The 13,634-nt window shown below is 38.4% G+C and overlaps 1 protein-coding gene across 5 annotated transcripts in view; it reads right to left on the reverse strand.

Annotated features, from left to right (window-relative positions):
* The window catches only part of LOC144043639 (axin-2-like), a 188,185-nt gene that overhangs the window by 67,112 nt on the left and 107,439 nt on the right, over positions 1-13,634 (reverse strand). For 3 of the 5 annotated variants that reach the window (XM_077557493.1, XM_077557492.1, XM_077557496.1), the window contains exon 23: positions 10,896-11,045. In XM_077557493.1, coding sequence (XP_077413619.1) covers positions 10,896-11,045 — 150 coding nt within the window. Of the gene's footprint in view, positions 1-1,632; positions 2,679-10,077; positions 10,264-10,895; positions 11,046-13,634 lie in introns of those variants that run through there. The other 2 variants (XM_077557495.1, XM_077557494.1) reach the window with 2 other exon arrangements.

The raw sequence follows: 13,634 nt of genomic DNA on the forward strand, positions 1-13,634 counted from the left end.
GCCTGAGGGACAGAAAGAGTGTGTGGATGGAGAAAGCTCACACGTAAGACTTCAGTGTCTGCGTGCGCGCGTGTGTGTGTGTGTATGGCAGGCTGGAGAGAGACGGGAGGCGCTGCTGCGGGGTGCGAGAACAGCGCTGATCAAAGCCCGAGCGGGTGACACCATGGGCGGAGTGCCATTGTTTATTCACCAGCCACCTTCTCCCTTTTGGCAAGACGAGGGGAGCATGTGCGCCTCTGCACGTGTGTGTGTGTGTGTGTGTGGGAACTGAGTTTGAAGAGTTCGGAGATGCAGTCGCGGGAAGACAGTGTATGTGTGTGATAAAAGAGACAAGACCTGTGTGTGGGTTGGTGTATGTGTGTGTGTGTTTGTCCTCACCTTTCACTTGGCAAGGGTAATGTGGGTTGGAGTTGTGTCACATTTGGCAGATGCGCAGTACAGCAAGTCTTCACAGGCAAAAACTCACAATGTGTACACATTCACGCCCGCACTATTAAGCTTTCCAATACATTTCAAATATACCTTGAAGCCTAAATAAACTAAACCACAGACCATCGGACTACACTATGTTAAACTAGGGATGCCAACACTAAACAGTTGTAGATGTAAAAATTCTCCCATACAACATAGGCGGTAGTTTTTGAGATCAATGATCCCTGGTGAGGGAAGACCTGGATCGTTAATTTTTTCCTGAATCAGATTTTGTTTGTGGGCACTCAGAATTATTGCACATTTGACCAAATTCAAGTTGTAGATTTCATGAAACGTGCAGGCAACGCTGCAGACTACCATGTCAGTTGAACCAATAGCACGCAACGCTGCATATCACGTGATGTTATTCAGCCAATCTCAGATGTCAACATGCAACAGCTGTTGACCAACAGCTGAGCTGTGCGTAGTCACGCTACACAACAAAACATTACACAAAATATGTGCGAAAGGCGCAGCTTCTACATTTGCAGGTGAGTATACATATTTTTGAAAAACACTAGTGATGCTATTTATATGTTGTATAAAGTTTGGCGATGTAAATGACAAGTAAATGCGTCAACTGTTAGCATGTATGTTAGCATATGTGTTGTTTACAAGTCTTGCTCAAGCTCGAGACCTGAAGCTATATTTCTTTGTCGCTGAATATCATCTTGAATTACAATTATGTTTTTCATCACATATGGTGTGGGAGGGAAAACCCAAATTGGTGCAAGTTATGTGTGTTTAAGTGGCAGCTGGCCATTCAGCTTCAGTCAGGCTTGATAAGCCACACACACACGGTGACAAGTTGATGTTACGGTTTAGTTTATTAAGGGTATTTTATTGATGTTACAGAAATGTAATTTTGACCATAGAGGGAGAGATCAGGTAAGAAATGTAAATGATCTAAAAATATCATCCTTTGCAGATCCTCAGCAAAATGAAAAAAAAGAAGAAAACTACCATGGAACTTTGTTGGACATAAATAATTGAATTACACACCCTAGGGTTTGTATTTTATCCATCTTTGTAGCATATCATTAAACTAACTACAGTATTAATAATATTAATTTAATGAACAACAACAACTTGAGTTAGTCATCTTCAAATGACCTATTGCCACAGATTGTGCATAGGGATGTAACAATATCCAAACATCACAATACGATATTATCATGATATAAAGGTCACGGTACGATAATGATTACGATATTGTGGGAAGGTTGGCGATACAAAAAAAGGTCACAATATTGTAAAAAAAATGAGCTCATACTAAAAAAAAAAAACACAATACTGTGCTTTCGTTCATTACAGCAAAGAAAAATATTATAACAATATGATAAATATTATATATTATAAATATAATATATATATTGAGGCACTTACAAGCTAATGCAAGCACAGATTCAGTTCCTCCACATATTGACTGTTCACAAGCATAATACATTCCCCTTCATCTGACCATTAGCGTGGATTTTAAACATAGAAGGGCCAAATCCATGCGTAAATATTAATGCCGATTTTTTAAAAATGTATATTTATAGAAAGAAAAAGCTGGACGAATGCGGTTAGATGAATGAATTGATTGATTGAAACAATTGCTAGATTCATGGAGAAAAAGTACCACTGATTGCCACACTGCTCACCTCACATAGACAAGACAACTACAAAGACAAACAGACAAAATACTTTTTTAGACCCCGCGGGAACCCTGCGATAGCTCATTAAATCAATGGTAGATTTAACTGATCCACTGTTACTTGGATAAATGTGAAAATTCTAGAGCGAATACATAGCGTCATAAAAAAGAAACTACCTACCCTTCACTTTTTTTTCTCTTTTTTTTTTAACCTTCATCTTGTGTTAGGGTCGGCAGCGACCCGTTTTTAGGTTTAACATGCATAAAAGAACCATATAAATTAGTTTATTGCATCAAGGATTTTTGACTTTGTCAGGAACCTTTATTTCAACAAAATAAAACCAAAAAAAAAAGTTTTCACTAAATTCTAAAATGCTCTGGTTGAAATTATTACATTTGTGTTGTTAGGGTCGGTTTCGACCCAGTTATAAAAATAAGATTATAAAGCAATAATTAGAGCCAAAACTGGATTCATAATTGCACTGTCAGCCAACACACTGACAGCCAGCTCCTCTCCCAATCCTGTGAGCTGTAGGGGATTCTCATTTTGCCGTGTTTTCCAGTACACCTGCACAAAAACAAAACAAACAGAGATGGGCATGTCCTGACATGTAAGGTCAATTCATTCATTTGAAGGGTCATTTGACCCAGCATACAAACATGAGAAGAAGATTTTCAGCGACCCAAGTTCTGGATAATCTTTTTGATGAAAATGAGGAAGAGGACACAGAGCAGCATAGCGATGTGGATGAGCAGGTTTCTGAGGAGGAAGACAATGTGGAGTATCATCCAGAAGACACAGACATATCTGATGAGTCTGATAAGGAGGTCACTGGTGGTGAAGCTCCTCCCACTGAAAGATTCAAGTCCAAAAATGGTAAGATCTTTTGGAGCTCAGTACCTCATGATGTACATGGCAGGGCAGCTGCTGCAAATGTCATAAAAATGACCCCTGGAATCACAAGGTTTGCTGTGACAAGAGTCAGTGACATCAAGACATGTTTGGAGCTATTCATGCCATTGTCACTAAAAAGAGTCATCATGGCTATGACAAACCTTGAAGGAAAAAAAGTCCATGACGACATGTGGAAAGACATTGATGAGGAATATCTGGATGCTTACATTGGTGTTCTTCTTCTTGCTGGAGTGTACAGATCCTGCAATGAGGCCACTGATAGTCTCTGGGACGCATCGACAGGCAGAAATATTTTCCGGGCAACAATGTCACTTCAGACCTTTCGAATGATATCAAGAGTCCTCAGACTTGACAACCGAAATAGCAGAGCAAGATCTGACATGCTTGCCCCCATCAGGGATGTCTGGGAGAGATGGACGCAACTCCTTCCACTGATGTTCAACCCGGGGCCAGAGGTGACAGTCGATGAACGTCTTGTCCCTTTCCGAGGAAAATGCCCCTTCCGGCAATACATACCCAGTAAGCCAGGGAAGTACGGCATAAAAATCTGGGCAGCCTGCGATGCAAAAAACAGCTATGCACGGAAGCAACAGATTTACACAGGCAAAGCTGCGAGTGGCTTTCCTGAGAAAAACCAAGGAAAACGTGTGGTCCTCGATATGACTACTGGACTGCAGGGTCACAATATCACTTGCTTTTCATTTTGTGTTTATATTAAAGTTCTACTGCTGAAAAAATACTCTTTTGCATTTTTCTTGAAGAAAATATATATGGGTCGAAATCGACCCGTAACACCATCATAGATGTTACTATAGTCAATAATATTTAAATAAATAAATAAATAAAACAAATTAATTTAAGAGATGTGTTCTAATAGCCTCCAGTAATAGTCAGGTAACACAACAACCTTTTATTTATTTATATGATTCTCTTGGTGTTTATTTTACCTTTTTTTTTTAATTGAAATCGAGGGGTATACTGACAAAAAAGGCCCAGAAGCCCACACCAAAAACATTAAAACTAATATTTTCATGGATAAGGAAGCCTAACAAGCCAACCAAGAGATGAGAAATAAATTGGATGATATCTACTTGTTTTTAGTGTATTTTACAGCTGATTTAAGACACGGGTCGGAACCGACCCGTTAACATAAGAGATGGTAACAGAAAGTTAACACAAGACGAAGTTAACAGAGTCCGCACTAAAGAGAAATAAGCAATGGCATTTTATTGAGCTAAAATGCATTGACTTACAGGCTTCATCTAAGTGAAATATGTGGCAAGAAAAACATACAATTGGATGTTAAAATGACAGTTTTAACATGATGTTCCTTTTAAAAAGTGGTACAGTATATGTATTTTTAAAATTGTTACATTTATGTCAGCACCAACGTTATTTTAGTTAACGAAAACTAACAAAAAAAACCTACAATTTAAAAAACATTGTTGTTAATGATATAAAATAAAAATGAAGATGTTGACTAACTAAAACTAACTATAATTATAGTGAAAATGTCCTTTGTTTTAGTCTTTGGTAATTAAATTAATGCATGAGCCTTTGGAGATGATTTTAAATGTGATTTCAAGTAGATTTATTTTTACCATGGTGTTTTTAAATATTGTGCACAAGTAATACACATTTTATTTAAAACTAAAACTAATACTGAAACATAACGAAAACTAAGCATTTATTGAATAACTAAAAGTAATAAAATCTAACATAACCACCCTGAAAACTAATTAAAACTAACAATTTAAAAAACAAAACTCAAAACTAACTAAAATGAAAATTCCAAAACTATAATAACCCTGGTCAGCACAGACTGACGTGGGAACAATTTTTTAAAAAGTAGTTAAACTATACAGATCTACTTGGCAGATGTTTCGCTACACCTACGCAGTTCAATGACATTCATTACACAAGCAGTATCACAAATTTTGACTTCATACATGTACAAACTCATCCACCTAAATGTCATATAGAAGCAGAAAACTTATAATGAGCATACTTAAAGATGAAGTCAACCTTAAACATTTCTTGGCAACAATAGGTTACATATGACCTTACTAGTCTAAAGGTGACATTCGGATTAATGTTACATTTGTGGAATATGAGTTATGCAGCAGCTCACCTGTTTTCTGAAGGTGAGCTGTGATTGGTTGTTACCTGAGTAACTGTGATGTCATTTTCCTTTGACATTAAGTGGCAAAATGGCCGCCTTCAGATACTGATAAAAACTGCTGGATTTTGCTGCTTAACTCACATTCCACTAACACAATATTAACCAAAATACTATATTTAGACTTGTGGGGCTGCCTAGAACATATAATTGTCAAGAAATATTTATGGGTTAGCTTCCTCTTTAAGTGTAGCAGTGTTGCTCTAAAAAGTTTGGCATTAAAAGGCTTTTGCTATTGACAGACACATTTAAGTACAGTAGTGCCTACAGAGGGAGCTAAATTTGATCACGGGATTCCAGTGTAGTAACAGAACAACTTTATTGCGATTATCCCACTTCCAACGGCGTTATTTTCCTCCCATACCATTGTCCGCAGCCCTTTGCTAGCCTCGCAATCCAAAACGTCAGCAAGTGACCCACTCAGGGTTCTTGCAGGAATCACTAAGTTACATTTTAGATCTTTTTTAAGACCTTTTTAGACCATTATGAGAAACATTTTAGACCAACTTCAAGTCATTGCAAGCTAGTGCTTTCCGGCTTTTGCGTGTGACTCGAGGGCCTTCACGCCCACAGTCCCCAACTTTATATTTTGTTTTGCATAGTTTGCAACGAGCCGAGAGAGTTGGAAGACTCGGTACTTCCAAGCCAATTCTTGTTAAACTGACATTTACCCATTTTACAGAAACACGCTGACAGTCCCCATTCTGACTAACTGCATAAATTCGGTGGGGATGAAAACTTGAAAGGTACGGTACGCGGTAGTGGACACACTGATCCACCTAATTATAATGCTACATTCACACCAAAAGCAAAGGGAGCGTTTCGCCTCGCTTTACTGACTAGCGTTTCACTGCTGGAGTGTACAATGGCGCATTATTTGCGCACACCGGAGAGAGGGGCTTTGCTTTGCTTCACTTATCGCAGCCACTATGGCAAAACTCTTCTCAGAAAAAAAAAAGGTTCAACATTGCAATCAATACAAAATGTAGTGTGTTTGTATGAACACTTGGTGGCGGCACACTGGGTCGCACCAGCATAATGACGTACTTTATAGACAGCCGAAGAAGAGAGCCGTGAAGTGAAGGGATAACGTCGTGTGCTAATTTCAAATCAAAGTGAATAAAGACAAATACAGACGCTCCCCAACTTACGAACGAGTTAGAAGAGTTAGAAGCTGAATGGCCAGCTGCCACTTAAACACACATAACTTGCACCAATTTGGGTTTTCCCTCCCACACCATATGTGATGAAAAACATAATTGTAATTCAAGATGATATTCAGCGACAAAGAAATATAGCTTCAGGTCTCGAGCTTGAGCAAGACTTGTAAACAACACATATGCTAACATGCATGCTAACAGTTGACGCGTTTACTTGTCATTTACATCGCCAAACTTTATACAACATATAAATAGCATCACTAGTGTTTTTCAAAAATATGTATACAGGCGCTCCCCTACTTACGAACGAGTTGCGTTCCGAGCGATCGTTCGTAAGGTGAATTTGTTCGTAAGTTGCTTCAGTGCTATATTTTGTATTATAATTTATGTTTAAAGAGAATACGTACAGTACTGTACTACGTATGTTAGAGAGAGAGAGCGAGAGACACACACAGTATGTACATGTACGTAATAAGATAAATAAAATGAAGTTTAACTTACTTTTGGAAGATGTACTCGATGCTTAAGGATTTGATGGAGGAGGAAGAGCAGGATTTTATATCATGAGAGGTTCTTCGTCGTCGCTGGAATGGGCTTCAAAAGTTACTTCCTCCTCCGTAACTTCAATGTAGGAAGAAGTTGAGGGTCGCGGAGAAGAAGATGAGTATCTTCCTTGGAGGATTTACTAGAAACTGGCCGAAAGAAGCGATCTAACTACGATTGCACAGTTTTCTTCTTTTTTCATCATAAATGATGCGGTAGCACTGTATGGCATCATTCAATTGATTTGCAACCTTTGTGCAACGTTCAATATTTGGGTCTTGCTGCTCGAAGAGTGCGATGGCTTTATCTATGAGCGACAGGCGTTTCTTCTTCTTCCTCCTCCTCGACACGTTGCTGAGCCTCCAATGCTGGGTGAGCTCTCACAGCGGCAAGTGTCGGTATTAGCGGCGGAAAGAAGCACTACAGTACTCGGAAAAAGGTGCGCAATTCAAAATCTAACTTACAGCATCTCTTTCCGAACATTTTTTGACATGCGCGCATGCGCGCAGACATGTTCGTATGTACCGTTGTTCGTAACACGAATGTTCGTAAGTAGGGGAGCGTCTGTACAAGACTTATTGCTGAGAATTCTGCACAGATCATCAAACTCAATGTCCGCTACAAACAGCGGCCCCCACCCGATTGAAAACCAAATATCAAAATTTATAGAAACATGGTCTACGTATATAGAATTTTTTAACCTTATTCTGGTTACTTAATTCTGTCTGTTAGCGAGAGCCACTACATCGTGATAACTTACATTGATGTTTCTGCATTTGGCAATTTATTATTATATTATATTATTAATATGGGATTTATTTTTAATGGGCTTTAGGTGAACTGATGAATACACACACGCACGCACATACTCACCCACATACAAAAAAAAAAGAAAAAAAATATATATATATAGTGTGTATATATATATATATATATATATATATATATATATATATATATATACATATATATATATATATATGTATATATATTTAAAAAAATAATAATAATAAAAATAAATAAAAAGAGAAAAAAACCCATATTATTTATTTATTTTTTATTTTTTTAAAAAGGAGAGCAATGATGATGTCAAATCGAATGAACAATACTGAGCTCTCCTTAGAAAAAATAAAAAATAAAAAATAAAAATAAAATAAAACTATTTGCGGCGATCAAAGGCTGTTATCGGCCGTGATCCGAATGCAACGAGCCAGATGCTATGCTAACCGCTACGAACTACCCGCCCACCCGAACTTCATTGACTAAAATACAAACACACCCCCTCAAACGCTTTTGGTGTTGAAGTTTTTCAGCACGCAGACAGTAGAAACAACAACAGGCACTTTTTTTTTTCTTTCAGAATGGACGCAGCGGATATAAGAATTTAAAACTTAGGTAACTACAATTTTGACCTAGGATGAAAATATGGGTGTTTTTTTAAAAGACATTTGGGCCTAAAATGTACGTTTATGAATTTCAGACTTTTTAAGACTTTTTTTAGACTCAGCGGGAACCCTGCCCACATCTCCCCTTAAGTTGTCTGGAACTCGTGGAGTATGAAATATGAACAGGTAAGTGCATACTGAAATGTTTATAGAGTGTTAACTGAACACGAATAATAAGCCAAGAGACATTTTTATAGGTCACAAAAGAAAAAGCAGCATCTCATCTGCTCCTTGGCCGTAAATCTTTCTTGTGCGTCTGGAAAACAACACCGCAAGGCTTTGATGCCCCTAATCTAAAAAGATTGAAAAACGTGTCAGCATTGTGGAGAAACTTCATACGACTCGTCTATACAAATAATCATTGGACAAGATAATATGGAAGAAGACACAAAGCCAAATGCCACTAAAGTTTTCTAATAATAGTAAAACATTAATAAAAATAGCATTGGTAAAATACTAAAACATTTCCTAAATGCATGTATTTATGTGTACAACATTTCTACAATAGCCACTTATTAGTTAACAGTAATAAGTGGCAATAAATTATGGTTTGTTTGTTAACCCCAGCCAGCACGAACAGGTCCGCATCTGCTTCCATTACTAGTGCAACCAATGAAATACAAGCCTGTTAACAGTTGCTTTGGTGGCCTGTATGATGTCAATGAAGTCATTTCTTTCCAACTGGCTGACAACAAACTTAACTTTGTTGATTCACAGCTATTGAACACTATCGCTTGTGCTAGGAAGCCAAATGTTGAGCTAGCTAGCTAGCTAGCTAGCTAGCCGCTAGTGGCTCAAGGACAACTTCACGGCATATTAATGTACATTGTTTTCATTAACTTATCCTCCTTTTTGCCATCATTATGCATTTCGACAAAATATTAACACCGTGTGCAGTTTTAATATTAAAGCTACTGAACGCAGAAAATTGAATTTCCAATCGCTACTACCACCTGTGACCGAAAAATTTAACTGCATTTACCCTTCATGTTGTACACAAATGCGATCATGCGTACATGTCACATCCGCGGGCCGATTGCGGGAAATTTGAACCCGAATCCAGTCTGAAAACTATTGGCCAGAGGCTTGCAGGAGTACCCATTATGAACAGCTAAGGTGTTAATCTACTAATTAAAAAGTTATAAATGGTCAAATAAAAACAATACTGTCAATATATTTTGGGACAAATTGTTGCTTCCTGTGTGTCGTGTTCTTCACGTCTAATCCTTGCTAAAGAAAGAGCCAATGACATTTTAAAAAAATAGCTTGTGGAAATAAGGTCATCGAGCCTTCCACATACTTATGTCAAAATATCAATAAACACAAAATCATGATATATTATTTTGTGATTGACTGGCTGGGCTCAGTATCGAGCTTGGTGACGCTTCAAGTTGCCCATCATCCACTCCATCCAAAATGAACGGTTGTTTTTTTTTACCTTCAGGACAAAACAAAACTGCAAAATGCCTGGCTGTGTCAAAAGGAGATGGAATAGGCAGATTCTCTGTGTTCCTTTCAGACATAATGAATTATAAGTGACATATACGTTCCCACGCTGATAACCACTGACTGTTAATGCAGGCAAAATGCGTCAAAGGATGATTGCCCAATCGAGTTTATTGGTGAGAACTAACTTTTGTATAATGTTACATAAAACACGCTCACGTTTGGAAGCCAATGGATTTGAATTCCAAACAATAGAGAGTCAATATAAAACTCCTGCCACTTTGCAAACAGCGCTACTCCTTTGTGATGTCTTTTACTCTGAACAAATTGGGCATCTTGGGGGGGAGATGAAAAAGCTTTGGGATGGAGCTCGGGAAGAGGGGACTTTGAGGGTCTGAAAAGAGATCTCCAGATCTCTGAAGGGAAGTCTCACAGACCTGCCCCTCTTTTACTATATGAGGCAGCTGCAACCACAAACAGACAAGGTTTGTGTTTGGGAACATGTCCTCTTATCCCAGACACAACAAGTCTTTATTTAGCGAGCCACACCCAATCAACTGCCACTGTGTCCCTGTCGCCTTCCTTTGGGCACAAGCAGAGAAAAGAAGAGGCGAAAAAAAAACAACTAGACTAAATAGAGTAATTATTTGGCATATGCAATCAAGTCAACAAGTTTCTCTAGGCCTATTTTGATGACATTACCGTGTTCATGAATGAAGCCGGAATGCAGAAATGTTCTTGTTAACGAAACCGAGCAATGATGCGGAGAGGTTTCTACTATATGAAGTGGAAGGCAGTGGACAAATTCCCAAGGTTGGGGCTGACATAAAGCAAACAATCCACTAAAAGACAATATGGAGCCTTGCAGGCCGCCATCAAATTGACAGGACACACGCAGGCTAAATGTGCGCTTCGACAAAAGAAACTCGACATCCGTCTGCTCCATAAAAGTCAAAGCCAGACAAGGCTTGTTTTTTCTTAAACAATACAGAAGATGACAGGGAAGTTCACTACTTGAAAATGAATGTATAAAAGTAAAAGATATACTGCCTTTTGCAAGCTTAATGTGGCGTAATTGTTGCTCTGTTGCACTGACCTTGTTGGCCTGGTCGGCCTGCTGTGTTATATTTCTCCTGTCTTGCGCCCATCGACTGTTGGCCTCCTCCTGTTGCTTCTTCATCGCCTGCTGCAGACCAACAGCATCCTCCTTTGAGCTGCACACCGAGTGTTGGAGCTCAGCAATTATCTACAGAACAGACAGAATGGAAAATGTGCATTGGCTTGCTAATGCTGTAACTCTTAATTTGTCATATGTTAGTGTGTCTGAAAATATTGTATAAATGTCACCGTCTTTGTAACAGGTTAATAATAATAATAAAACTAAAATAGAGAAATGAAATACAAAAAAATAAAAGATCATTTGGAGATACATGCTTATATTGTATTTTATATTATAAGTTGCATAAAAAAGTAAAAGAAAACAAAAATACAATTTGGAGTTACATGCACTTTTGACTAGAAAAAACTAAGCCCGGGTTGTTCTTAAAAAAATACAATAGTTTATTGTCATTATCATCATTATTATTATTATTATTATTATTGGCATTGTTTTAATTTTCAGATACATAGAGTCGAAGTTGTGCTATACAGGTTAAAATAAAAAATATACGTTGTAATCTTTCCAGGTTTCACCCACGTTGTGGTAGCAAGCCACAAAAGTAATCACGACAACATGATCGAGTGTGTGTGTGTGTGTGTGTGTGGGGGGGGGGATCAAGAAGTGCCAGGAAACTTGATTTAAGAGTGCCTGATTCCAGACGTGATTGAAATCTCAGGGACTTAAAACCCATCAGAATGTGTAACACGATACAAGATAACGCTATAGGCCAACAAAGTGGAAAATCTGCTGATGGAAACCGATTTACAAACACAGGCTTGGATGAGGATCAAGTTGGAACGGAAACATGTTGGCATTCTGACAAAATGTCTATCCTACCATTGGAACAGACCGGATAATGTATTTAACACTTTTAATTGAATAAAGAAAGGTATTTCAACAGGTTTTCAACCGTCCTGTGTACAGATTTGAGGCCACTGTTAATTTTGCTTCAAGATGCATTGCAGAGTTTGTCACTTTTTTACTCGCAACGGACACCTGTGGCCAAAAGCGTAACTGCAGTGTTAAGCTCGTGCATGGTGCGCGCTCGAATGAACTCTGAGCTGGAGATGGGGCAGTGGCTCGTACCCGACCTCTTGTTTTTTTTTTGTTTTTCCAGTTTCTATCCCAACACTAAATGTCAGCAGGGACGACGAGCTTGTGCAGTACTTGCTACTCATAAAAATGCTCGAATACTACGCACTTCAAATGTAAGTATCGTATTTTTCAGACTATAAGTCACATTGTTTTTCATAATTTGGCCGGTCCTGAGATGTATGCAGCTTGTATAATTTAAAACGAGAGCTCGGACTGCCACCCAAAATTCCCGCTCCCAAGGGTGCATTTGGAATTTGCTTTGAGCGCACTACTTCACTCTGACCGTTCGGAAACGCAGAGCATTGTTCAAATATGCCGTTCTGTTATTGAGAGTGCCCTAAAAATCGGAGTATCGGAGCCCAGTACGTCAGGTAGTACAAGTAAAGGAACCTTTTTTTAGTTTTGCGTACCTTAACTAGAATCCCGCGTAACATTGAAGCCAAAGGTAGAATCCTGGTGGGTTATGGCGCTTTTTGATGTTTTTTTAATCCTTGTGGTATTAGGAAAGCGAATGCTAGTTGCCAGGACTATTGCACTACTTCTTTGTCAGATTTAACAGATTTAAGATGATAACACTGCGACGTGGGACTCTAGTTAAGGTAAGACATTTTAAACTTCTACTACTACTCCTACTAAAAAAACTTCAACTGTAAGTTCTGCCGTCCTTGTTTGCTGCCGTTTGTGCTTGTACTCTTTGCATCTGAACGACCTGATGTGCTGGGCTTTTTTTTTTTTTATTCATTCATTTAATGTCCATAAAATACAAATTATTTTTATATTTTCAAAGTTTGATGTCAAAATTGATGGAATGCCCACTTCAGTTCATCAATGAGTCTCATTTGCATATAGAGGTGGGCAATTTCTCCTCCAAATATAGCATATTAAATAGGCGCAAAAAATACCGGTCATGCGAGCGACTTAAACTAAAACCACATCACTTTTGTTGGTCCTGCTGTCGAGGCTGCATAATGTTACCACGAGAATCATTCAGCAATTTTTTTTCATCCGGTAATCATAAAATCCCACGCATGTAAGATTTCATCAAGATCATCAAGACTTTTGAAAGCTTGATTTAAAGCATTTTAATTGTATTCATGATTCAATGCCCTTTAATAATTTGTAGGTATTTACGGGAAGATGACTACTGTGAAGAAGGTCATTAAAACAACAAAAAATGGATTTTTGGGCAGTATTCAAGCATAATCAGTAAGCATTAAGTGTGTAAATCGCTCCAATCAAGACGGTTCGATACGCATCTTGAACATGGGGTGCGATCCGATACAAGGACGGTTCGATTTCATGCAAATGGAACGATTCGTTTCGGTTCGATTCAGTAGGATTACGATTCGATTCGGTGTAGCGGTGCAATGATTATTTGATTACTCAACAATTAGTCAATCGCCAAATTAATTCATTATTATTTTGGTACTCCATTAATCATTTGAATATCTTGTTCAGTGTTGGCCAAGTCCGGGCCTCGAGAGCCCCTATCCAGCCTGTTGTTTATGACTCCCTTCTTCAGCGCAGCTGAATCTAATGATCAGCTCATCAGCAAGCTTTGCAGAAGCCTGATAACGATCC

The sequence above is a fragment of the Vanacampus margaritifer genome, chromosome 2 (assembly GCF_051991255.1).
Source record: "Vanacampus margaritifer isolate UIUO_Vmar chromosome 2, RoL_Vmar_1.0, whole genome shotgun sequence".
Classification (NCBI taxonomy): Eukaryota; Metazoa; Chordata; class Actinopteri; order Syngnathiformes; family Syngnathidae; genus Vanacampus; species Vanacampus margaritifer.